The 27,250-nt window shown below is 33.9% G+C and overlaps 1 protein-coding gene across 1 annotated transcript; it reads right to left on the bottom strand.

The window, feature by feature from the left end:
• Nucleotides 1-1,071: 1,071 nt before the first annotated feature.
• LOC123543588 (THO complex subunit 1-like) lies at nucleotides 1,072-25,390 on the bottom strand. The gene is made up of 5 exons (XM_053525694.1): nucleotides 25,257-25,390; nucleotides 23,494-23,800; nucleotides 22,404-22,664; nucleotides 22,044-22,088; nucleotides 1,072-1,198 (listed from the first exon to the last, which is right to left on the bottom strand). The coding sequence occupies exons 2-5, from the start codon at nucleotides 23,606-23,608 to the stop codon at nucleotides 1,089-1,091; spliced, it is 531 nt and encodes a 176-aa protein (XP_053381669.1). The 5' UTR covers nucleotides 23,609-23,800; nucleotides 25,257-25,390; the 3' UTR covers nucleotides 1,072-1,088.
• Nucleotides 25,391-27,250: the final 1,860 nt, after the last annotated feature.

Below are 27,250 nucleotides of genomic sequence, written 5' to 3'. Positions count from 1 at the left end.
AACTTCAAGATGCTGATGATGACGTGCCATCAATGAGTTCTTTGAAAAGCAATGCATCTCGACAGTCTTATTACTCAGTATTTAGCAGGAGTTCATACCTGCAGCTTAAGCACATCCTCCATTATCTGTTAATTTAAAACCTGTTACAGCTCTGCACCCTTCCGTACAGACATTCAACAATCCGAACCCGGAATATTTATTCGACGATAACTTGACATACCACGAATGGCTGATGACCTTCCATAAACTGATCAAAGTGCGGCTTATTTCTGGAAAATTCAACTATCTTTAGAAATATATCCCATTTAGAGAAGTGGTTAGGGATTATTTCCTGGTTACTTCTAGTGATTGATAAAATGAGGCTTAAAGGTTGCTGGGTGAAAGATATGGAGATCCCAAAAGGCAATCCTAGCAACCAGTGGATTTCATGCTTCATCAAATGCTTCTTTTTCAACAATTAATGGTATTTGCCTCAAGTATATGTATCCCACTTAGATAATTTCGACAAATAAGCTGGTGTGTACACTACTTACACGCTGTTTGACACTATAATAATTTTATCCTCAGTCAAGAACTTGGCATTGCATTTCAGAAACGTGAATAAATGTTTTCTATCTAATATGCCAGCTGAAAATCCAGCTACTGGACCAAGGAACAACTTGAGCGCAAGTCCGACAGAGAACTGAGTTTAAATGTTCTATATGCGTATTCCATGAGTGTCAAGTCTCCAAAAAGATTACACATTATGTCGCAGCAGATTGCTAAGAAAAGGTCGTATTTGGAACCTATTGCGCGCAAGGTAATGCCTATTAGCACAGTAGGTCTTTATCAGATAAATTGTTCAAGGGTCCTACTTCTACGTTAGATAATTTTACCAGTGTAAAAGCAAGATAACAGATTCGGGTAGAGGAATTACATGCTTGTAGTGTTTATGGATGATTAGTCATATCCTTTAGACTGACTTCTCTTCAAAGAGTGTTCAAGTATAAATGTTGCAGGGTAAATTTAGTAAAGCGGTTTAATAATAGATAAAACACTGGACAATATTGTCTAATCAAGCAATTTTTATGTCCTCATATAAATCTACACTATACAATATAAACTTGTATAAGATAAGAAAAATAATACAGATAACATTGTAACTTACGTTTTTTCCGTTCTTCATAATCTTGCTCTGCCTGTGACCTGTGGTCAATATCTATAACGAAGTAAACAGCAAAATTTACAAATGGTGATCACATTCTTGGACAGTTTATGTTTTAGCTTTTTCAGTATTATCGGGCTATTCCAGATAATATCTGAACTACCCCTATGGAAGGCACTTCTTTTTGTCTTAGGGGGTATTTTCTGACAGCTGTCCAGTGGGGGTGGGGGGGGAGGTGGGGGGGGGGTCTGTCCAGGGGGGTGTTCTGGAAACGGTTTGTCCAAGGGGATCTTTTCGGGCAAAAATGCTTTCCATAGGCTTGTCCAGTAGGGTCTGTCCAAGGGGGGTTCTGGAAACGGTTTGTCCAAAGGGGTCTTTTCAGGCAAAAATGCCTTCCATAGTGTTGTCCAGGGGGTCTGTCCAAGGGGGGTTCTCGAAATAATTTGTCCAAGGGGGTCTTTTATGGGCAAAAATGCCTTCCATAGGCTTGTCCAGTGGGGGTTGGGGTCTGTCTAAGGGAGTTCTGGAAACGGTTTGTCCAAGGGGGTCTTTTATGGGCAAAAATGCCTTCCACAGTCTTGTTAAGGGGGGTCTGTCCAAGGGGGGTTCTCGAAAGAGTTTGTCCAAGGGGGTCTTTTATGGGCAAAAATGCCTTCCATAGGCTTGTCGGGGGGGGGGGGGGGGTTCTGTCCAAGCGGGGTTCTGGAAACGGTTTGTCCGAGGCGGTCTTTATTGGGACAAAATGCCTTCCATTGGGGTTCTGGAAACGGTTTGTCCAAATGGGTCCTTTGGGCAAAAATGCTTCCATATACAGCCATTGTCCAGGGGTTCTTGAAACGGATGGTTCTTAAGAAGCTGGTCCATGGAGGTCTTTCCAGACAAAATGCCATCTAATTCCTTCTCTAGGAGTGGGGCATCTGGAAACAGCTTGACCAACGGGGTCTTTTCAATCAGAAATGCCTTCTGTAGCCTTGCCTTAGTAGTTTGTCCAAGGGGTCTGGAAACAGGTTGTCCGAGGTGGTCTTTTCAGGTCAAATACCTCCTATAATCTTCAGCTTCTCAGAGGGGTCCTTTTCAGCACAAGATGCCAAAAACATTTTGCCTGGGCAGGGGATGGGGTCAATCAGAGGGTGGGTCATGTTTAAGACTGTTAAGCCGTTTGTCCAAGGGGGTCTTTTTGTGCAAAAATGCCTTCTATATAATTGTGTCTGGGGGGGGGGGTGTCTTCTAAGGGTGTTGATAAGCAGTTTTTGCAAGCTAGGGTGTCTTTTCAGGCAAAAATGCCTTCCATAATCATGTCCGTGTGTCTCTCAGAGGGGAATCTATAAGCAGTTTGTCCAGGGGTCTTTTCAGTGGAAAATGCCATGCATAGTCTTAACTGCAGGGTTTGGTAAATAATTCAGTCATTTCCACTAAACTGATGTTTTCATTCAGTTGTTTGGAACAGGTAAAACAAGATAAAAACTATTTATATTTAAGTAAAGCTATATACCATACATGCACAAGTAAGATATTTAAAATTATTTGGTGATCAAACCTGAAATAGTCTCTATATATATGTCTGAGTAAATGATTTTTGTGTATGAATAAGCGTAACTTGATACTACTTAACTGGTATTCATATTTTGTCTTATTTAAAACTGCTATTATCGTTCATTCTTGTATCCTTTGACCTCTCAGTGTGACCTTGACCTTAGATCTAGAGACCTGTTTCTTACCCATTATACTCCGTATCATGGTGGTGAACAATTGTGCCATGTTACATCAAAATCCCTCCATGCATGAAGACGATATGCTCCGGACAAAGTCTGTGGACGCCGCCCACCCGCCTGCCCGCCCATTCACACGTCAGGGGCTTCCCATTATACGTCCCGTTTTTCAAACGGGCGTATAAAAAGGATCTGCAAAATGAAAACAAGATCACCGCAATGCAGAACAATATACACAAGAAATGGAGACATATGACCTTTGACTTTGAAGTGTAACCTTGAGCTTGAAGTAAGCTACCCAAAACAAACGCTCTGCACGTCGTCTTGATGTGTTGACCATTTGTGCCAAGTTTCTTTGAAATCTTTCAGGCAGTTCAATAGTTACAGATTGGACAGGAAACAAAGTCATATGACTTTTAACCCTTAAGTGTGACATTGACCTTGAAGGGAGCCATCCAGAACATGCGCTCTCGATGTGATGAACATTTGTGTCAGGTTTCTTCAAAATCCTTCAAGGGTTTCAAGAGTTAAAGAACGGACACAAAATTGCTAACAGACAGACGGACTCTGGGGGTATACTATAATTAGCGAGTAAGATATGGAACAAAAAATGGCAAAGATGTTCCCATTTTTGAATAAAGCACCAACTTTTGCATGAAATCACTTTAAGGTATCCCGAATCCTACAAGACGAGGAGACACGCTATATCTGCCCTGGAACCTCCTTTTAAATCAATTTAAAAAGGGAGATAAAAATGTCTTGAAAAAAAAATCATTTTTTCCTTTAAATTGAAATTTATTTATAAAGTAAAGTTTTATGATCTAAACATGTATAACATATCGCCAGTATAGACAAACAATCATTTGGTATTGACAAATATACGAAGTTTACTACAAAATACTATTATTTATCAAGATACATACTAAAAAGGGAGGTAATCAGATTTTACTGTAATGTTTAATTTCAAAACTATATGTGAAAAGATGTTTCTTATGAAGAAAGCATGAAAGTCTGTATTTAAATATTATAAAGTATACTGGATCAGAAATGGATTACATATACGATTTGTTGGCTTGAACAGACCAAAACATGAGGCCCCAAAGTGGAACTACCTTTTATTTATTTCAAATAAATATATCTAGAACAATTTCAAAAATGCTAATTCATTACCTTAATCAATTATAGCCCTTGACACAAAATTTATTCAATTACATTTATTTATACACATTCAATATACATGACTCAGGAAAAATAATATGAGGCCTTTAAAGGGGAAATTGTTAAAACTCCCACTTTAAGGGCAAATTAATTTATTTCAATCGTTAAAATATCATTTTACTGAACTAAACATAAGTAAAGAAACAGAATTCATGGATCTTATGTATAAAATATCAAAAAAGTAAAAAATATTCACATGTTTAGGTCCATGAGATAACCTATATATCTGTATTAATCAGGACAATAGATTTATATCAAAAAGAGAGGCCCTTCAATGGATCATTTTTGCATGTCACATAACAATATATGACATAATCACGTTTTCAAATCAAAAGGCTCATCCAAAGACCCATAAAATAAAAGAAACTGATATTTACATCCTTTCAGTAGATATCTAAGAATTGTAATAGGTTTCCCAGTACTTCTCTAATACATTTGTTTGAAAAATTTATATTTCGTATACATGAATGTGTTATTGCACTGGCATTTAATTGGTTCTATGAAGTGTACATAGTAATTAAAGTCAAGTGTCATTACTGGGCAATCCTGGTTCAACAGAATTAAGCAATGCAAGGGTCACAATTAAGGTATACAGACACTAAATAGAAAATCCTTCTTTGCTCTGTAGATCTTTATTCCTTCTGTTTTAACATATTTTGCTGAAATCACATAACAGATCTATCCATGACATATAGGAAGCATTTTCGCAATAATATGATAGCATGACAGATTTATTATGGAAATGTAGGTCATACAATTTGGGGTATCATTTTAGTTGATACTGTAGTTGATTTGTTTGACTGAAGTACATGACCCCAAATTTTCTTTTGATGTTTTTATTCAGCACTGACAATATTCTTTAAGAAAATGTAAAAATGTAAGCTACTGACATTTAAAACGGGTCCTGCTCTGTGCTGTAGCCATTTGAAATCTCAATTTTATCTAGAATAAAGAAGGCCAGCTATTTAGTATGTTCATACCTTAATGTCTCTCCCCAAACATGGCTTCATTTATAAATATTAGAAATGTGAACATCAGGTAGTTTAGATTTTTTCATGCTGTTTATTTCTTTTTGGAACTAGAAATTTATCTGGCACCATTTACTGACTTACAGCTTGATACTTTTATTTATAACATGACCATGTATTTTTCCAAAAGTTTGAAGTCACAACATGTGGTGCACTAACTGGCATGCGACATGGTACACATTTGTTTGTCGCAGATGCATGAAAACAAAACCACAAAGGGATAATGTTACGAGCAACCAATACTGATACACACGTTTTTTTTTTCTATAGTAAAACAGTTTGTAGTTGTTAGCTGTAGCTTCATTTGGCCGTTCCGAACAGTTCTGGTACATGCTGACTGATACCGTAGTAAGTCGTCTTTTTGGCATTAAAACAAGGACAAAAATCCAACAGGAAAAGACACATCAAAGAATGTAGACTTTGACTTAAAGCTAACATTCTTTATTATGCATTATCTGGTTGTGATTCCGTCTCAATACATTTGCAAGGCACAGGATATCTTTACTTATGGTTACGCCGTGTTAAAAGATTCAAGAAGCGCACATGACAACTGGAAGGATAGGTTGTTCTATCATGCAAAGTAATATCAAAATTAAGCCAGAAAATATATTTTCTTAATCAATTAGACCTATTAAAAGCAACCCAACAGAAATGTTCACGTATGTAGCAAATAACATTATATCAAGCAGGTAACTGACCGTTGTAGACAGCCATTTATAGCATACATTGACATTGATAATCCTGTCAAATAGAAATGGTCAAGAGAACAGGTACTTGGCTATAATTACGTAATACACTTCATAATTAGCTGCTGTAAGTTGGAGGAAACACATAAATGTAACTACAAGAATACATACAAAGGCAGATATAAATGTATCAAGCCAATCCTGTGTACTTAGACATTTTGAAGACATGTGTGCTAGAGAGTGAAATACTGGCAAATCTATAACAGTTTTAGTTAAATATTGAAAGTGTTGTTACGCCTAGAATTAAAAGTTGTTTGTTTAGGGTAACCTGATCGTAACTTTTCTTTCAGCTTTTGCTTGGGCATTTACCCTAAACAAGCTATTATTCTAGGACTTTTAATTGCACTACGGAGGGGTATTCCTAACACTGTATTGGACAAAGAGCATATGTCAGCTATGATTATAACTAGGATGGCCTGCAATAGTCATTTTACCAGTACTGTAGGTTTCGTTTTGGGGAGGCTGCGATTTTGGTACGTGGCATTCCCTGTTTGATATTTGTCTTTGTTTTTTTTTTGTCTGAATGAGTTCTATTGGCTATACCGAGATGCAGAGTATACTCAACTCTGACCCACAAGTACAATGTTCTGATTGATCATTTCTTTATCAGATACATGATATCATTATATAGGCCGATTTGGAACCTATTAAAAACAAAAAATACACTATTTCGTTATTTGTCAAAGGCTTAATATGCAAGATAACTGTAGCTCAGTATATTTTAAGGAGACATTGTTTATAAACTTATCGATTTATCTTTACCTTCAAAAAATTACATCTAACCCTATTTGGCATGATTTTCTTTATTTCTGTATCATATTTTCTTCTTAAACAAATTTCTATATGTAACTATTTGCCTTCTTGGGGTGTCTGCAGTAAATCACAGCACTTTTGTTTATAGTTATAAGCTCTGTGGAGGGGTTAAGTGAGAGAGACCGTCTAGTAGTAAAGGTGTTAACAGATAAATAGGAAGTCGTTGGTTCAAACCGTACAAAGGTTAATCTATCATACAATACTAGTGCTCTTTTTAAGAATGTGGAATTTAGAATGATTCTAAAACTTGAACTCTTAATCAAATTCAAATAAATTAGTATCATTGGATATAGTATAAATTAGTAATAATAAATACAACAATACATTTAGTTCACAATCCATTTTTTTTTGTTGTAAAGATAGCATTAGGATGATCGTATGCTTTAGCTTGAAGTCATTGTCTTGAAAAACATACATTATGTTCTGTATAATACGTTTTACATGAATTTAAATTATATATTGAATTACAAGAAAAATACAAAATTACCCCTTCTTTACCTGCTCTTTTGAATGCTCAGTAATATTCATAGGGAAATCGAACTGTCGGTACCCCATGTACAGTGTAAGTATTGTAAAACAGTTATATCAATTACAGTTTGTACGTATATGTGAACTTGTTTTATAAAATACTCTTAATGTTTTATAAAATACTCTTAATGAACCTCAAAATGTAAAGAATGTTTAAATAATATTTTGATATAATTAAATACTAAAGTTAGTTTTGTTTAGCTGAGTGATACATTATTCACACTTAAAAATAAAGTCATCCTGTAAATGAAATTTTTAAACATTTCCCCCCTTTTAGGGCCTCATCAATTTGTCAGTGTCCTATATATTAAATGTGTATAAAATGTAACTAAATAAATATTATGTCTATAATATTTATATATTTAGGTTATAAATTAACCTTTTGAACATTGCTTTCAAAAATATATGATTAAAATAAATAAAATATAGGTCCCTTTTTGGGCCTCATTTTAAGCTAATTGAGGTTAGCGAACTGCGTGTCTCCTCTTTTTTTTTGGATTTAGCATACTTCAAAAAAGTTACATAAGAAGTTTGGTGCTTTCTTCACAAAAGGAAACATCTTATTCCTATAACCTACTCACTATAATACATCCATTCCTGTCCAACAACATTGAATACAGTATAACAATTACATCAGGTACATAACACTATAAAACATGACAGATTATATGATATTTTAGTGACAGCTGTTGGAGAAAGTCTTTGTTTGCTGTTACCCAACCCTAATTTTTTAAGTTGGGTAGGTAGGTAGGCAGTTCCATTTTTTTGGTGGGGGGATTAGATGGGAGGATTTTTATACTTTTACCAGTAGATATATGATTGTTTCTTACAGAATATTTCTTCTGTAAAAATAAGACAAATCTGTATACGGTATGTGTTGTATAAAAGGATGAAATTAAATAATACTATTTAAACTTTCTTACTTACTATTCTGCTTACTTGAAATATAATTGCAGCACGTGTCATATCATAATTTAAAAGACAATTGACCTGCATTGTCCAATAAAAACTTTTGGGGTATGTAGGGAGACAGCAAACAAACATATTTTTAATTTTGGCCTTGGGTGATATAGGCAAAAAAATCACATATCTTTTTGTGACCTTGACCTAGGAGGTTATGGTAATAAGCATGACACATCTTCTCAGTATGGTTAACATTTGTGTCAAATTATTTTCAAATCCCTTGATAAATGGCAGAGTTATGGACCAGACAAGAAACACCTTTGACTTCTTAGTGTGACCTTGACCTTTGAGCTAGGGGTCTTGGTCTTGTAAATGACAACTCATCTAATTATAGGGAACATTTATGCAAAGTTAATATACCCTGTTAATCTTTGACTTCTAAGTGTGACCTTGGAGCTAGAGGTATGGGTCTTGCACGTGACACGACGTCTCATTATTGCAAACATTTATGCCAACTTGTTACAAAATCCCTTCATGGATGGCAGAGGTATGGACCGAACTCAAAACAGACCATGTTAACATTTGACCTCTAAGTGTGACCTTGACCTTGGAGTTAGGGGTCTGGGCCTTGCGCGTGGTAACTCGTCTCATTATGGTGAACATTTATGCCAAGTTATTTCAAAACACCTGTATGAATGGAAGAGTTACAGTCCGGATAAGAATTAACCTGACGCATGGACGCACAGACGGACATTGCGATTTTAAAATGCCCGCCTTCGAGGGCATAAAAAGTATTTGTATTCAAGTAATGTTAGGAACAGTAACACTGACAAGTTGGACACCATATACACTTAATTTGTGCAAAATTTCATGGTGAATGTGGGAAATTCAATTGGATGGTATAGCTTGAAAAAAAATATAAACAAGAATGCCAGAATGTCACAATATAGGCCCGTCACAGCAAATTTCTTAACACTAGCACCTGTATTTGCAAATGGAATTTTAACTTTATGGTTGTTTGGTAATTATTGTAATTCTTTTATGTTTCTAAGTCCACAAAAAAAAAAACTCCTTACCAGGCTGAGGTAGAGATTGTAACCTTAAAATACGCCTAAAATTTGAAAGTAACATCTATGTTTTAGCACAGAAATGTGGTCTTGGTTTTTCCCTACGTTCAGTTATAAAAAAAATACAATATAAGTTATTTATAGTAACAACTAAGGGAAGTGAATCTTTTAAAAAAATCCCCCCAAAAAATTGTAAGTCTAAAGAAATATCCTTACCATGTAGAGATACACCTCAACATTGGATGTAACATGCATGCTGTACTACAGAAAAGTGGTCTTGCTTTTTCCCTACGAGTAGTAATGAAAAAGTTACAATAAAAGCTATTTATAGTAACAACAAAGGGAAGTGATTCTAATGAAGGGACCTGCGCTTGACACTTCGTCTCATGATAGTGTACAATTGTGCCAAGTTACATCAAAAATCCTCCATGCATGAAGAAGAAATGCTCTGGACAAAGTCATTGTATCTGTCTCATGGTGGTGAACATTTCTGCAAAGTTATATCATAATCCCTCCATGCATGAAGAAGAAATGCTCCGGGTAATGTTTTCATTCTTGTTTCATTGACCTCTAAGTGTAACCTTGACCTTAGACCTAGAGACCTGGTTCTTACTCATGACACTCTGTCTCATGGTGGTGAACTATTGTGCCAAGTTACATCAAAATCCCTCCATGCATGAAGAAGAAATGCTCAGGGTAAAGTTTTCATTCTTGTATCCTTTGACCTCTAAATGTGACCTTGACCTTAGACCTAGAGACCTGGTTCTTTCCAATGACATTTTGTCTCATGGTGGTGAACAATTGTGCCAAGTTACTTCAAAATCCCTCCATGCATGAAGAAGATATGCTCCGGACAATGTCATTCTTGAATTTGACCTTTGACCTCTTAACGTGACCCTGACCTTAGACCTAGGGACCTGGTTCTTGTGCATGACACTCTGTCTCATGATGGATCGTGAAGAATTATGCCAAGTTTCATCAAAATCACTCCATGCATGAAGAAGATATGCTCCGGACAAAGTCTATGGACCCTGCCCGCCCGGCCTCCCAACTGCCGCTAGGGGCGTTCCCAAAATATGTCCAGTTTTTCAAACAGGTGTATAAAATTATTTGTTTTCAAGTTGCGAGACATACATTAACATGGACAAATAGGACACCATTAGGACACCATAAACATGGACAAATAAGACACCAAGTACACCTTATTTGTGCAAATTTCATGATGATCAAACATCACATAGTAAGGATACAGCACTTTGAGTAAACAATTCTTGTATAAATGAGCCTTGCCAAATTCAGACAGCTAAAGCCCTACTTTTGTTTTCTTAATAAGATATCTCAATTATTTTGTCTGCAGTTCATCAAGCTATAATTCACTTGCAACAAGAATGGACTTGTCCATAATCAATGTTTATTTCTGAAGAGATATCATATTTGACTTTTGATAAATTGTCTAAACTTAAAATCAATTAAAATCATGCAATTGTGAATAGGTGAGCAGAGATAAAAATATTTCTGCTCAAAGAATGTTGAATACAGTATAACAATTACACCTGTCAATTATAAACCATTACAAAATTTCATCTTATGTTAAAATGTATAATTATTATAGCAGAGAGGCATCTGATTGAGAGTGGATTTTTTTGTGCAAATATGGAAATTGCACTTGTTTGGCATAGGTGAAAAAAAAGATAAAAAATATTTATATTCAAGTTGTGCTATTATGTAAAATGGACAAATAGTACACCATGTACACTTTAGTTCAATGACAAAATTTCATAGTGATCAAACATTACGTAATAAAGATACAACTCTTTCAGTAAATTATTATTGTACAAAGGAACCTAACTTGATACAATTGGTCAAATTTAGTCAGCTACAGCCCTAGCAATAGTTCCTTATTACAGATATCTCGGTCTTTTTTCTGTAGTTCATCAAGCTGTTCATATGCAACATGTTTGTGTAAATCTCAGAAGGGACCTGTCAGTAATGATTTATGGTATTCCCACTGGCGCCAGATCAAAAAGAAAATGCCTCTGTACCTACCCCTAGGTATTCTATAAGAACCATGGTCATGAAGAGGACAATTTACTAACCCGTTTCAATCGCGCATTCCATACTTAAAACACGCAGTTCGGTAAATGTGTACTATGGATATCAAACATGTGGTGATTTATCTTCCATTCTGTCCCGGTCACATTTCTTCAATACATCTTATCTTAGAAAAACAACGCGTAGTTATAGTTATTTCAACGTTACACAAAAAACTTGCTTGACCTTCCCTGGTGAAGTTCCGTTCTAGATTACAGAACCATTCTGATTGGCTGTTGTGAAAATGTATGTCAATCGTCATTTTACTACACGTGTTCGCTAAAATGTGAAAATGCAGCATAAATGTGCAAAATGAATAAAATAAACAAAACAGATGCAGACCAATGTACGATTTCAAATTAAAGATCATATCAAAGATAAATTTCATTCATCATTTCCAGTTTTAGTGTAAAATTGTATTTCTTTTTAATTCTGTTTTTGTTTGTTTACATTTCGCCAAACATGTGCACACTGCCGTGACCTCTAGACCGGATGTTCATTAGGGAAGGTCAAGCAAGTTTTTTCTGTAACGTTGACAAAAGCATAAAATATGTTGATAATCTCAGCAATATGGAATATTGAGGCAAGGTGACTGGTGCACGATGGAAGATAAATTATCGCTTGTTTAATATACTAGGTATCCATTCATCGAATTGCGCGTTTAAGATGAGAAATTTACGTTTGAAACGGGTTATTATATTTTCCCGTTCATGACCATGGTTCTTATAGAATACCTAGGGGTAGGGTATAACATGTACAGAGGCATTTTCTTTTTGATCTGGCGCCAGTTGGTATTCCCTTTGACTTATGATAAATTGTTACAACTCAAAATCTGCAAGTGTGAATAGGTCAACAGAGGAAAAAATTTTCTGCTCCATAAAGTTCAATACAGAATAATGGTTAAGTCAAGTACAAAAAATCACTTTATTATACATTGAATTTATCTGCAAACTTTCATCATGATAGAATATATGATATCAGAGTGGCAGCAGTGTCCAATTATGCGGAATTGAAAATTCTATTGGGTGGTATAGGTTAAAAATGATAAAAAAATATTTGTTTTCAAGTTGTCTGACATACATTAACATGAACAAGTAAAACACCAAGCACACTTTATTTGTGCAAAATTTCATGATGATCAAACATCACATAGTAAGGAGACAGCTGTTTGAGTAAATGATTCATATAATATTAACTTGATACAGTTTTTCAAATTCAGACTAAACTAAAGCCCTACCGGTACTCTAGTTTTCTTAGTACAGATATCTCAGATATTTTCTGCAGTTCATTAAGCTGTCCATTTACAACATGTTTGTATAAATTCAGAAGAATGAACTCAGTCTTTAATAATTTATGAATAGATATTCCCTTTCCCTTTGACTTATGATAACAAAATCCCCTTAAAATCTGCAAACTGGTATAAAATATATTTCTGCTCCAACTTTTAAGTTAAATACAGTCTAATGATTACATTATTTGTATCTACAAAAAACTTTCATGATACAATTATTAGAATATAATTTTTATGATAGCAGATTGTCATCTCTTGGAGGAAGTGGATTTTGTGTGCAAATATGGGAAATTCAATTGAGTTGTATATATAGGTAAAGAAAAAAGATAAAACATATTTGTATTCAAGATACGTTATATACAGTTACATGGAAAAGTAGGATAACAAGTACACTTTAGTTTCAAATATCATATAGTAAAGAAACAGCTGTTTGAGTAAATGATTGATATATTATAAATGTGACACAAATGGTGATACAAGTTGTGTGCAAGTCTGGTTAAAGTCAAAGCATAAATGAAGCTGCTATTGTGCAGACAATGGTCAAAATAGGTAATTCTGGCCCTTTCAGGGGCCATAACTCTGGCTCCCATTATGGGATCTGGCCAGTTCAAGAAAGGAACCAAGATCTTATAGTGACACAAGTTTTGTGCAAGTTTGGTTAAATTCAAATCATAAATGAAGCTGTTATTGTGCAGACAAGGTCAAAATAGCTAATTCTTGCCCTTTCAGGAGCCATAACTCTGAAATACATTATGATATCTGGCCGGTTCAAGAAAGGAACCAAGATCAAATGGTGAAACAAGTTTTGTGCAAGTTTGATTAAAGTCAAATCGTAAAGGAAGGTGCTATTGTAAAGACAAAGTCAAAATAGCTAATTCTGGTCCTTTCAGGGACCATCACTGTGGAACCCATGATAGAATCTGGCCAGTTCAAGAAAGGAACCAAGATCTTATGATGATACAAGTTATGTGCAAGTTTGGTAAAAATCAAATCATAAATAAAGCTGCTATTATGCAGACAAGGTCAAAATAGCTAATTTTGGGCCTTTCAGGGGCCATAACTCTGGAACCCATAATGGGATCTGGCCAGTTCAAGAAAGTAACCAAGATCTTATGGGGATACAAGTTATATGCAAGTTAAGTAAAAATCACATCATAAATAAAGCTGCTATTGTGCAGACAATGTCAAAATAGCTAATTTTGGGCCTTTCAGGGGCCATAACTCTGGAACCCATAACGGGATCAGGCCAGTTCAAGAAAGAAATCAAGATCTTATGGTGATACAGGTTGTGTGCAAGTTTGGGTAAAATAAAATCATAAACGAAACCACTATCTTGCAGAAAAGGATAAAAGATATAATGTATTCATGTTAAATGAATAGGTTCAATATGATATAATTATCGCATAGTGCGGCAGTTTTCCTTTGATCTTTGCAGTATGTTAAACATGGTAACACACATTTTACTACAAAATATGTGCTGATATTTTACAAAACTGTTACGATATATATCAACACAGAAATCTCTATAGAGTTTCATTAGAAAAAAGTGTTGCGATATATATCAGCACAGTAAAACTGTTCCGATATATATCGGAACACTTTTTCTCTATTGAGGTCCTATCAAGGAGTATAATTTTTTTCCTTTCAAAGAAAAGATGATTTTAGCTCCAATTTACAGTCCACAGTGAAAGAATTATCACAAACACATACATTTGTAAAGTAAAAGAATAAATAAACTAGAATATTTCAAAAACTCTATAGTTATCGCCAAATTCAGAAATACATGAAATACATGAAAATCTGAGATTTCTCAATTTGATTTATTTTACAAACAAAACAACAAGTTTTACAGTATGTTTGGCCAATGAAATGCAAAGATTTAAAACCAATGCAGAAATCTGTTGGATACTTTTATCTGGGGAACACATTTTCTAAAACAGAAGTTTTAGTGTTTCAGTCAGCGAGGCGCAGAAAGGGAATCAAAAGAGTAAAAATAATAATAAACAAATTTAAATGAAAATAATATATAAAATTTAATGATAAAACTATGCGATAAAACAGTTATAATAGGTAAGGCTCGTGTGTTACGAGGATATATCAGAGCTAGGGGTACATCTCGGTATTTTTCTCTGCACATATCTGTCTCGGCCTGCCGGCCTCGACGATATGTGCAAAGAAAAATACCCTCGATGTACCCCTAGCTCTGATATATCCTGGTAACACACTCTCACACATACTATAACTATTACTTATTGGGTTCGCCCTACAACTTGTTTTTAGTAAGTACAGAATATCATTAAAATCAATGTTCTGCTGCATGAGTTTTACAAGATATTCATTAACAACATATAAATGAACAAAATTTTTCGAACAATATATATATATATGTGAAAGGTTGATCATTTTGTTAGTTACTCTGTTACTCTGACGGAATGACTATCTTGTTATTAGTTTTTGGCTTCCATACATTTGTCATTTTTAACAACGTAGCTTTCTTTTCAATATACTGTCCAAGGATATCCAAAATGCTTCTCCCCCTAAAACAACCATGAACTTATGATGCCATTTATCCACAGTAGCATTAGGGTAGTAATTTACAGCTGCAATATACAAGGTACCATAAAACCTGTATGCTACAATATTCAAAGTAACAATAAAACCCCTGAAATGGAAGCTAAACTGATCAGAATTTCCAACAGTTACCATGGTTACTGTGTCAGTTGTAACTTATTAATTATTTCTTAATGGACTAGTTTATAAAAAAAGTAAGTGACTTTTTACACTGAAATCATTTGAGGTGATTTATTAAGGTTTGCATGCACACAAGATTGTATATTTTCTAACATCTTTCAAATAAATAAGGTGTGCATGCACACAAGATTGCTTATTTTCTAACACCTTTCAAATAAATATGACTTACTGACAAAAATTAAAATGTTGTAAAAAAACCAATCAGATACTAGCATTCTGACATGTATGCATCTATCTTTGATGGCTGATGAAAATTTGTTCAAGTTTTAAAGTTACAATATCTTAACGTTGCAAAATTAAGAAGTCATAACTGTTTATTAGTTTTGCATGAATGAATGAATGAATGAATTGAATGAATACGCATATGCAGATAAACGATTTAGTATATATGATGTTTTAGAATTGTAAAGAGTATGGTGTTCTAGAATTTAATGCAGTTTTAAGATATCTTATATTAACAGGTGAAATTTACTGTAAAGTATTGGAATTACATAAAGATAATGATAACTATCTTTTGATATGTACCTACAGCATGAAATACTTTCAGTTAGATGCCTTCAGATATCGTACGACTTATTTTTACTATAATTGCACCAAATCAGCAGGACCAATATCTTGACACACGTTAAGGTAGTTCTGCACGTTTAGATCGAACTTTTTTCTACAATGTAGAATTTGATTAAACTCTGATTTTTTCGAAACTTCAGAATATACATAGAAAATTCAGCAAATAAAAATGATAGGGTCGTGTGCTTGATTTTTAGCTAGATCATTTTGAAAAAGTTGGACATCATGCAATATTTCACAATGGGGTCTATAGGAAAATCATAATTTTCATAACTTTTTTGCGAATAGAATTTTTTCCACAATGTAGATTTTGATGAAACTTCTCACAGTTGTAAATAAATACATGGTCTATGATTTAGTGAAATAAAATGTGTATGTCCGTGTGCTTATTTTTGAGATATTTGACCATGATTAAAGGCAAAGAAAATCTCCTACATAAGTGACACCCCCCCCCCCCCCCCCCCCCCAAATACCAGACTTTTTAATCCCTAATATACAAGATCCTGTCTGGTCCAGTCTGATAAGGGTCCATAAAACCCCTGTAGACTTGACATGTAGCCTAATTATTGTCAGAGAATCATAAATTTTATTGCCTACTGGTAAATTGGTTATTTCCTGTGTTTTGCATTTTATTAATTGAAATGCTGTTGTTTTTTTAGTCTTTTTTTCAGAATGTACACACAAATATTTTAATTGATAAGATACTAATTTTGATTGCTCAGTGATGTTGAGTAATGTCCTGGCCAATTAAATTATAACTCTTATAGCAAAGCAATTCTCACTATAAAATAATCATTCAAAACTTAATAAGAGAAATTACAAGTTTGTTTGTCAATGATTATGATCTTCTTACCAAAAGTAACAAAATAAAAAAAAAAAAAAAAGATAATTGCTGGATTTTATTAGAAATTAAAGAAGCGTTCAGTTGCATTTTTAATAGATAAAGAAGGTATATAGACTGAAGGATGTTATAATTATATTAAAAATGCTTAATTCCTCTTGTGTTGTCTAAATAATGTTAACTTTCTTTTATGTATAATAAAATCCAGCAATAAAGATATATCATTGTTCAAAATACACAATAATTTATTACTTCTAAAAGCTATGTGGCTGAATGCATTTTTTTTTTATATTTTTGATAATAAAAAACAGCAATAATAGATGTAATTGTTAAAAAACTTACTTTATTAAAAATATGATAAAAACACTGTTGTATCTTATCACTTTGTTTATTTAGCCCTAATTCAATCAAGCTTTCTAAACTCGTTACAAAGGTGAGAACTGATTTGCTATAAAGGTGAGAAATATCACCTGCAATTTATTTACTGCACAGCAGCTATACAGTAGCTTATTATAATAAACAGAAGCAAGTCTACCAATGGTCCCGACTTGTGTATTGGCCCTTATCGCCAATACACAGACCTTATCATCTCCATAGGCCACATACCAGGCATACCAGAATCAGTGTCTTTAAAGTGAACCGGACATTCCGCGCCAATTTTAAGACATTATTTTGAAATATTTAACGTGTCATATCTCTTCATATCATATTTTGACTTTAGAAATAAAGTAACATTGCCATTTAAATAAATTAATTCACAGGTTGTCATTAATTCATAAAATGATTTTCGTTTCCGTACGCCGATTCTAGGCTTTATTCTACGTTTTCCGGCTAAATGACGTTACGCCATCACTTCCGGTATATCAAACGTGCAGAACTACCTTAAATAATGAAATATCTCTTCAATTATGAATAAAATTTATATATTAACTTAAACGGTAGGATTCTCCAGCACCCAAAGGAAATGACTTCAGCACTTGCGATGGATCATTTTTTAAATTGTATTTTATGACAAAATGTCCGCCTGGTAACGGGTTCATGTGATACTTTTAGAGGAACAATTTGAAAAACTGAACATTTTATACGTGTACACAGAACGCAAATCAATAGATACAAAATGTATATTTGTATACAATTAGACAAGAGCTGTCCGTAAATAATGGTCAACTATTCGAATTATTGTCCGAGAAGCAGGGAAATATTTTCTTGTTAAAATATCTATAGAGTTTCAATCCAGTATCTGCATTAGTTTTGGAGATAGTAACTTGCATGCAAAAGTTTAACAAGAAGTTGTAAGTTCAAAAGGGGGACATAATTTGACCAAAATGCGAGTCAGAGTTATGAGCAATCAATTAGTTTTATAACTCTGAAGGCACATGTAAAGTTTCAATTTAATATCTGCATTTGTTCCGCAGGTAGTAACTTGCACGCAAAACTTCAACCAGATTTTTCAAAGTCCAAAAATGGGCAAATATTTGCCCAAAATACATGTCAGAGTTATGGGACTCAACCCAGTCAGGTTGGTAATTGATATAGAAAAAGAAAAATAAGTTTCAAATCTAGATGCCTTTAAGTAGTAGCTGTACGTACTTGCACGCAAATTCTTAACAAGAATTTTCTAAGTCCAAAAAGGGGCATAATTTGGCCACAATGCAGGTCGAAGTTATAGAACTTGATACTTTCAACAAGTTTTATAACCCCGAAGACACATGTGAAGTTTCAATTCAATATCTACATTAGATTTGGAGATAGTAACTTGCATGGAAAACTTTAACCAGGAATTTCTTAGTCCAAAAGGGGACATTATTTACTTAAATACATATTAGAGTTTTGGGACTTGACCCGGTGGGATTGGTAATTGATCATGAAAAGGAAAAAAACAGAACCAATGTGTGACGCCAATGCTGACTCCAGGGCGAGTAGAATAGCTGGACTATTTTTCAAATAGTCGAGCTAAAAATAAAAGTGAAGATGTTAAGCAAAGACACATATGTTTAACAAAGTGACAATAACTGGGCTTTGCTTATTTCTAATATATGCTTAAGTTAATATGCAAAGTAGACTTTTCAGCTTTGTCTAGCATAAACAGTTTTTTCCCTGTCGTTTCCAAGGAGTGTTTTAATTGAAAAGTATGCGAGTGTTAAATCAAAGCCTTGAGATGTCTGGTGGTTGCGGGTTTTGCTAGAATTATTTTCATTTAAAATGCAAATCTATAAATATACATGTATAAGAAACAAATACTAATGTGCCTCATATCTAAGATAAACTCTGCCTTACCGTACATGAACAGCTGGAAGTCAGAGATGTAACCATGGGCTGGAATACCTAATCATTCACAGATCTTATATAATCTAAATGGCCAGTGTGAATGGATAGAGGATGAGTAAGAACTACTTGATCATTGATAATTCATCCGCATTGTTCTTGAATGGAACTACTTTGTGTAGCACATGAACATCCTTCCTTTGGATGTGATTTGGAATCAAATAAAGATACTACATGATTGTCAGAAATACACTTAACTTTGGTAGCGGGATAAACCCGCAACCAAAAACAGATCCCCACAATTACATGCTTGACATATGTGCTTTCTGTGACTAAAGGTACATGCAGCACGGTCGTATTACGAATAATTCAAAAGAAAATAAATTAGTTGTTACAATCAATAATAATTCATTATGGAAGCACAACACGAACGTATAAACAAGTACTATTGATACTGACTGCTTGACCGAAAAAAGTATAATTTCATCATTAGATGCCTGTCTTTAATTAATGGCTGGATTTTAGTGGAACTTTTCAGTACTTTAAATATCATTCTTGGAACGTTTTGTCATAACACAATTTCGATGCTGTGTTTTCTAACTAGTGTTTAGTCATTTTTGACACCAGCCTTGTCTATGGATTGTAGTTAATCATTCAAGATATCTATATTAGCATAAAACGTTTTCATGTATAATTGTAAAGGCTCTAAAAAGAACAAAATTTGACTTTAACAGTGGGGAAAATAAAGATTAACGTAATATAGTCGGACAAAACAGTAGTCTCAATAACCAGACAATTTCACATGCTAGCGAACAAAGACTTTTTGAGTAATATTATTTTACTATAACTGTATATTACACTCTGGGGAATCACATGATCAAAATTATCTCTAAATATAGATTTAAAAATAAATTTATGACAAATATGTTATAATACTGAAGCAACTTTTACTTTAAATCTAAAATATAGCCTATCATATGGCAACATAGCAGTGTCCTCAAACTACACAGGTTGCAATCACAATCATCTTCTGATTATCTGGAACACTTCAAGACACTGAGACTTCTTATTATCGTTAGTTTTTGTAATAACTGGATAGCTATCATTATTGTCAACTACGTAGTAATTTAACAATGTTTAAATTGCATATCTTTCATCTTTACTTAAATGTTTACAACAGGAATTAGCTTTATCTTCTTTGATATTGCTTTCACTATCGCTATATCGAAGCCTACATTCCAACCTAGACGGCATATCAGCAATATTCGTGATCAAATTCATTTGAACTTTCCTATTAACGATCAATAAATAGTACTACCCCTAAAAGAATTTTTTCAGACGGTGTAAGGGAGGTAAAACTTTTTCTTATCTTCTTTTTCACTCACTCGTCATATCTACATGTACATTTGTATATAAGAGCCATCTCAAAATCTAACCAAGTAGGGATTTATCTTTTTGCATACCCCTAAGTCGGCTAAAATACGATTTCATTGAAGGGCGTGTAATAATATTGCTAAACAAAAATGTTCTGTTCTATTGATTCCTTCGGAATATGTAGCTGAAATGATACTGTTGATTTGTGAGACATGAAAACGGAGATTTCAATATGATACATATACAAATATTGAACAAGTACGAATTCAAAATATGATTCTTATGTGTATATCAAGCTGCATCGATACTAATTATTGGGTTAGTGGACTTATTGAGGCATACCCACGTTTCTATCACTTGAATCAATTAATTGCTCATATACATCACATAATTATGGTATGTACAATCCCCTTCTCTTTTCCTTACAAAGTCTACCTACTAAATTTGACAGAGACCGATAAAATCCCTCTTGATCCTTTTTGTTTTCATTTTTCCAGATGGCCACTCCACTTCAGAAAATAACTGAGATAAATAAATGTGCAAAAATTAAATGTATCGATGAGTTGTTAAGCTCGAGTATAAATATAATGTGTTTACAGGTTGAGTATTGCAGGTACAAAGGTAAAAAAAAACGAGATACTTAGCTTGGAGGCGCAAGGTTAAAGCTACAATATTTTAATGTTGTGATAACTATACGTGCAAGAGTCTAATGTGGTGATATTTGGAGGTGAAATGGTTTATAGTTATTGTTTATTGAGGTGCAAGAGACAGACTAACGTTGTGATATTTGGAGGTGAAATGGTTTATAGTTAACGTTTATTGAGGTACAAGAGACTAACGTTGTAATATTTGGAGGTAAAATGGTTTATAGTTAACGTTTATTGAGGTACAAGAGACTAAAGTTGTATTATTTGGAGGTGAAATGGTTTATAGTTAACGTTTATTGAGGTACAAGAGACTAACGTTGTATTATTTGGAGGTGAAATGGTTTATAGTTAACGCTTATTCAGGTGCAGGAGTCTAACGTTGTGATATTTGAAGGAGGAAGAGTTTAAATTTGTACATGAGTTTAAGGTTGTGATGATAGTCCTAGATTGAGGTACAACAGTTTAATTTGTGATAGCTGGCGGAATAAAGTTTAAAGTTGTAATAACTGGAGGTGCAAGAGATTACAGTAATGATGACAGGAGACGCGGAATTTGTTTTGTCTAAACATTAGTGGTGTTTGCACAATTACTTTAACGTAGTTTGACAATGTTTTTTTTTTTTGTTTCATGTTTGGAAATCAAATAAAGTCAGAAGACAACCAGTTACAAAATGTTTGCTTATAGGTATCCATGTTCTAATGCTTATATATACAAGGTAAAGTGAAACATTTACCCACATTTTAAAGACGGGAATACTAGTATGATATTGTTAGAATCACATTAAGTGCTAAGTGTTCGATTATGGTAGAAAATAGATGCATTTTAAAATGGATGTAAATTTTCTACATACATTTTACACTTTTTACTTGAAAACATTATAATCATGAAATTGAATTGATTTTATTTAGTAATACTCAATAAACTGTCTTTTAACGCTAATAAACTATTACTATTAGGTTTACTATTGTCAACTTGATTGTAATGCTTGCTATCCAATAAGTAATATACATTTAACTTTAGTTTTACTATTTTAAGCCCTTGAAAGATAACATATACTTACTTTCTTTTTTTGGCTTGAATTTTTCAGCATCAGGGAAAGATTGTTCTGAAATTTATAATTATATTTATTGCATTGACTTTAACGTCAATGCAAGGAAATTAACTAAAATGCAGATGGATATTTTCTTTGTTTTTTTTTATATATAAAATCCGAAATACGATCAAAATAGGTTGCAATTTTGATCGATAAAATGGACATGGAACTGTTTTAATGTATATTTTAGTAATATTTATAAAAGAAAAAAAACATGTTAGCATGCGAACATACAGATATGTGAATATTTGTAGTAGTAAAACGTAAATAAATAACGTACTGCTTAGAACATTATCATGAAAACAATAGTGTCAGTGAAAGCCATACCAAGCGTTTTCCAGTCAATATTTGTGGACGGCTGATTTCTGAAGGCTGTGAAAAGATTTCCTATAGTGCCATTTGTCCCTTGCTCCTCTCTCCAGTTGTATAACATTTGATATATACGTTCTGACGAAGTGTTATTGTCCATCACTATATGTTCAATCGTCGGTTTAGAAAGTCCAAGGTGAGGTCCAAGTAACTCCCAACTAAATCCTATTGTCCGTGCAATCCTATCTAGATCAATATCTGAAGGAACGGTATCTAAATCTGGAAGAAATACATATATTTTCTGAATATACAGACAGATTTTCTTAATAGAATAGAGAAAAGTGGAAACTTCACAGGTCGCTCAACACGACAAAAACGAAAATGTTGCAGGCTCGGTTTGATTGAGCCTGTTCATGGACGGTAGTGGAAATGCATGCTATCGTCCTCGTTCTCTAGCCCCGGGTTGAGCAGAACTCAACATTTACACATGCTAAAAGTACAAAAAACAATTTAGAGACATCCGCAGATGTATTCAAACGGCGGTAAACATGGAACCTTCAATGATACACGTGTTGAGGCGTGTAATTCCATGAAGAGCGGCGTTTAGTCCCAAGATAAAGTAAAGGGTTTGCCCCAAACGAGAAAACAATGGGCAAAACTAAACAAACTGGAATTTAGGAAGGGGATCTGAGGTTATGGAGCCAGCGTATCACAGGAACTGTCAACTTAAGAGACACAATTAAAAAGCAGGCACCATATCCAAGGGGTGATTAAAGAATACCCAAGGATATGAAAGCGGGAGTATTGGAACCACCCAGACCGAAATGGTCATGTTGAGAAACTAAACAGTACCAATAACACGACATAAAAGCCGTGCTGAAGGATCTGAGAAGATCGAAATATAACAGCCCTGATTGAATGTACGGGGAGACATTTTATGGCCGCCACACGGCAAAAACAACGCTGCAAGAAGACAACTTTGAGCATACACGTTGAAGTATTATATTTTGCACTGTATAGGTTGATTATGAAAGACATTGCTTAGTTTTGTAATTAAGAACTTCTAAATAAATTTGTTTTTCATACTGTTTAAAGTAGTAATGCTCACCCTCAGGTTCATGTCGGTGCTTCATTTGTGTTGAGTGATCCTCTGTAACTGATTCCTTTGTATCCACTTCTGTTTTATCAATCGCAGACTGTAATGCTTTTTCTAGCTCAAACATTGACAATTTTTCTTGTCTTTCAAAAGCATTTACAGACTTGTTTGTGATTTTGATCAGTTCTAACTTCTGTTTTACAGCTTCTTTCTTTCGTTCATCCTTTTCAGTCCTAAATTCACCATGAACTGCCTCGACAAACTCATTCAGCACTTTCCGGATATCGTCTACACCAATGGCCAAAGTATCATTTTGAAGCTGAAATAAACTCTCCTCTTTAACTGACTAAAAAGTGAAATTGTCATAGGCAGGATATTTCAGGTTACAATATTTAACACAAAGGCTACGTGTTAAACTATACCAGACTGGAATTCTAAAGCATTTTGATGTATTACATATATATATAAGCTAATCAGCCATTGCTTATTTTGCCAATATCTTAATTATAGCTACACATACTTCCCTGAAATTTATAGTATACTTAGAATAAAATATACTATCGATAAAAGTTACGATGGAAGTAAATAACAACAAACAAGAACTATCTTCGTTGTCGTACCCCTTTAAAAACATCTTTTGATCATTCATTAATGTTTGAATGTTATTAATTAAAAATCAAAGTTCACATTTTGAATTCTTATTCTTATAAATATAATTAACTTTATACTGTATCGTATGCGTAATTCCATGTATGCTTAGTATTCAGTCAAACATTTAAACATGGCCAATCAATCGTTTAATCAACATTTTATAACATTTTTCCGTTTTCGTTTATCTGCTGAAGAGTTACTTAAGGAACAAAATTCCCGTTACATTAAGTTAGATCCCTAATAGAAATGTATGCTTGTTCTTGATATGGCCGCCTCGGTAGTCTAGTGGCAGAGCGCCCGACTTGAGTGCAGGAGGTCATGGGTTTGATTCCTAACCGCCTCATACCAAAGACGTGAAACGTACTTGTAGCTTTATCACTTGGCACTCAGCATTTAAAAGAAAGTGGTAGGACAGGTCAGCCTGGTTAGTGTATCATGTACGTGGTTATGGCTTGATATTCCATAATAAAATTAGGCGTTGTTCTCACTGCTACAAGTAGATACCGTTGTTTATATGATTGAAAGATTGATCGAAACACACAAACACACACACTCACGCGCGCACGCACGCACGCACATACGCACACACACACATATCAGTAACGGAAGTTTGTAATAAATCCTATTTAATGTTAAAGATTTTAGAAAATGACCATCTATTTTGATTTCAATGTAATTTGCAACTTTTCATTAATTTTGCCTTACATAGTTTTTGGACATTTCAACCCTATGAATCTTGCTTGCGTTTGGTACAATATGATCTTGTTAATAAAGTATTTTTATATTAACATTGTGTCTTATGTAAAGTATCTTTATCAAAGATGCATACATAATGCTATCTTTGTTGAGCAAAGACAGATGAAACATTAAGCTTTGAAAATACCCCCAACAGGCACAACTATTGAAACACAAATTATAACTCCAAAGGAGCAGTTCACATACGTCTGTGGCGGAGGGACGTAATACAATATGAAGGACCGACAAACAGGCATGAAAAAAGATAATTACATCCCAATATACCGTGAAAAAAAACAGGTTCTTAAGTATGGTTTGTTCTTATAAAATTATTAATGAAACTAAAATCATATATATTCTTTCTATCGGAAAATCTAAAATAAAGGCACCTGTAATAATTTCTCTTTGGCTTTTTGTGAAGGTTTATAAGAAGCCAAATATCCAGGATCTGACAGTAGATTCTGTAAGGTGCTAAAGTACTGTTGTAGATCTACATCTTCAATCCCTGAATATGAAGAATGTCGAATAGTGCAAAATCAAGGGCACATAACTCTAGTCCTACTTGTCTGATGTTGTTCAAAATTGTCCAAAATGTTATAGCAGTATTTAAACTTTGAAAACATGTTTTAAATTGGTGAAGAAAAAATGGCTAGAGTGTAATTAAGGTAAAAAGTAGTATTTTCTTTTGAAAATCAACGGCACATAACTAAAGTTCTACCAGCCTGATTTTGCTCTTAATGGAACACATCCAAGATCTTGAGCTTATACACATTCTATTAGGATAAATGAAGAAATGAGGATGTTAGAGTGAAAACGATGTGAAATGTAGGAAGCTTTTTAATCAGGGGCACATAACTCTGGACATACTGATCCGAATTAGCCCAACAACAGAGTTTCTTTAATGTGAATAATCTGCAGGTTTTTTTTACATTCTTAGATTTTTTGCAAATGAACAGAAGCTAACATTGAATGTAAAATTTCATCCAAATTCCAATTCCTCTGCTCAAACAAAGAAGTATAAAAAATTATTTTTATAGCTCTTTGGCTCAAACCATACTGTAATAACTGAATAAAGTTACTATAAATCTATATATAATTTTTTGTTTACATTGCAGAATTTCTAAAATGAACTTTTCCAATCTTTCATTTTGGACAGTACCGGTAACTGTTAAAAGCTAAGGGTGCTTACAAAAAAGATACTGATATATGGCAAACAGTGCAGATCATGATCAGACTGCATAGACAATTTACACTCGTCGCAAAGGTAGAATCAATCGAATTCAACAGGATTAAGATTAAAATGTTTTAAAATGCAACTTAAGCACCTAAAAACATTGATCAGATCTTATCTGTTATACAGTTTTATAGAATCGACCAAAAATTTCCTAAAAAATGCTCGTCGAAAATATCTCCTGGATTTTCATCAAATATCCTGGATTTTCAACTGAAATCTCCTGGAAAATTGTCCACGGAACTTGACATGTATGATACACGGGTGGAGTGGAGAGAGAGGAGGGGGTGGGTGGGGGGTATGTGTGGTAGTGTTTGAGGTACGTGTGATATTGCTAGATGTGGTTTGGAAATGATTTGACCTGGTGACGTAGTTTTTGACCTGAATAATAATATCTGTCATATGTTTACAAATCAGATAGAAATATCCGCTCCGAGGGAACCTGCGCACTGTGTGTCCGAGGGACGGATATTTCCATCCGATTTGTAAACACATGATTGATACTTGTTCTTGCAAATCGTATACATATAAGCGTTTTATTGGCAAGATCTGTTACATAACGTATTTGACAAAAACTAAAACAATTGAAAAATAGAAATGCACTCTTTCTGAAATGGAACTTATGAACACAAAGCGCGGGAAATTAACATCAGTAAGTAGAATTGACGTCATGACGTTTCAGTGACGCGCAATAACCATGTTAAATTCAACTTTAATTTTATCGTTTGTAGCGTAACATTATGTTTTTACCGTAAAAAGAAAAACGTATTTTGAATCAAGAAATATACTATATTAGGAACGGAGAGAAACTGTCAAGGTACCTGATATTTTTCGTATGTTACATATTCAATGTATGAATCGCTATAGTTGTTATAAACAGCACGCGAGTCATCTGGCATTGGGGTGCCAGATGGGTTTTGCCGACATTAATAAAAGCACCGGAAACGCCAGTCCGCTCTGCAAGAAATAGTAGTTTCAAATGTGAACTAAATTTTGTAATTGCCAACATTCTGGCAACGTTTTATAATTTTTTTTCCTATTATTGTTGACATTATTTTTAAGATTCATAAGACAAAAGTAAATTCTTTATTGGTATTTCCTTAAGGATATAACATTCAGACCAAATTTCATCAAAATTGTAGTTGTTGACAC

Source organism: Mercenaria mercenaria, chromosome 15 (genome assembly GCF_021730395.1).
Source record: "Mercenaria mercenaria strain notata chromosome 15, MADL_Memer_1, whole genome shotgun sequence".
Classification (NCBI taxonomy): Eukaryota; Metazoa; Mollusca; class Bivalvia; order Venerida; family Veneridae; genus Mercenaria; species Mercenaria mercenaria.
This window is presented reverse-complemented; position numbering and strand designations above follow the sequence as displayed.

Excerpts from the sequence above, each read along its gene's own strand:
- LOC123543588 (XM_053525694.1), bottom strand. The coding sequence starts at position 23,608 with ATGTTTGAGCTAGAAAAAGCATTACAGTCTGCGATTGATAAAACAGAA. Across the intron at positions 22,089-22,403 it reads TATTGACTGGAAAACGCTTG|AACAATCTTTCCCTGATGCT; the intron begins GTATGGCTTTCA and ends TATAAATTTCAG. Across the intron at positions 1,199-22,043 it reads ATTCAAGCCAAAAAAAGAAA|ATATTGACCACAGGTCACAG; the intron begins GTAAGTATATGT and ends ACTTCGTTATAG.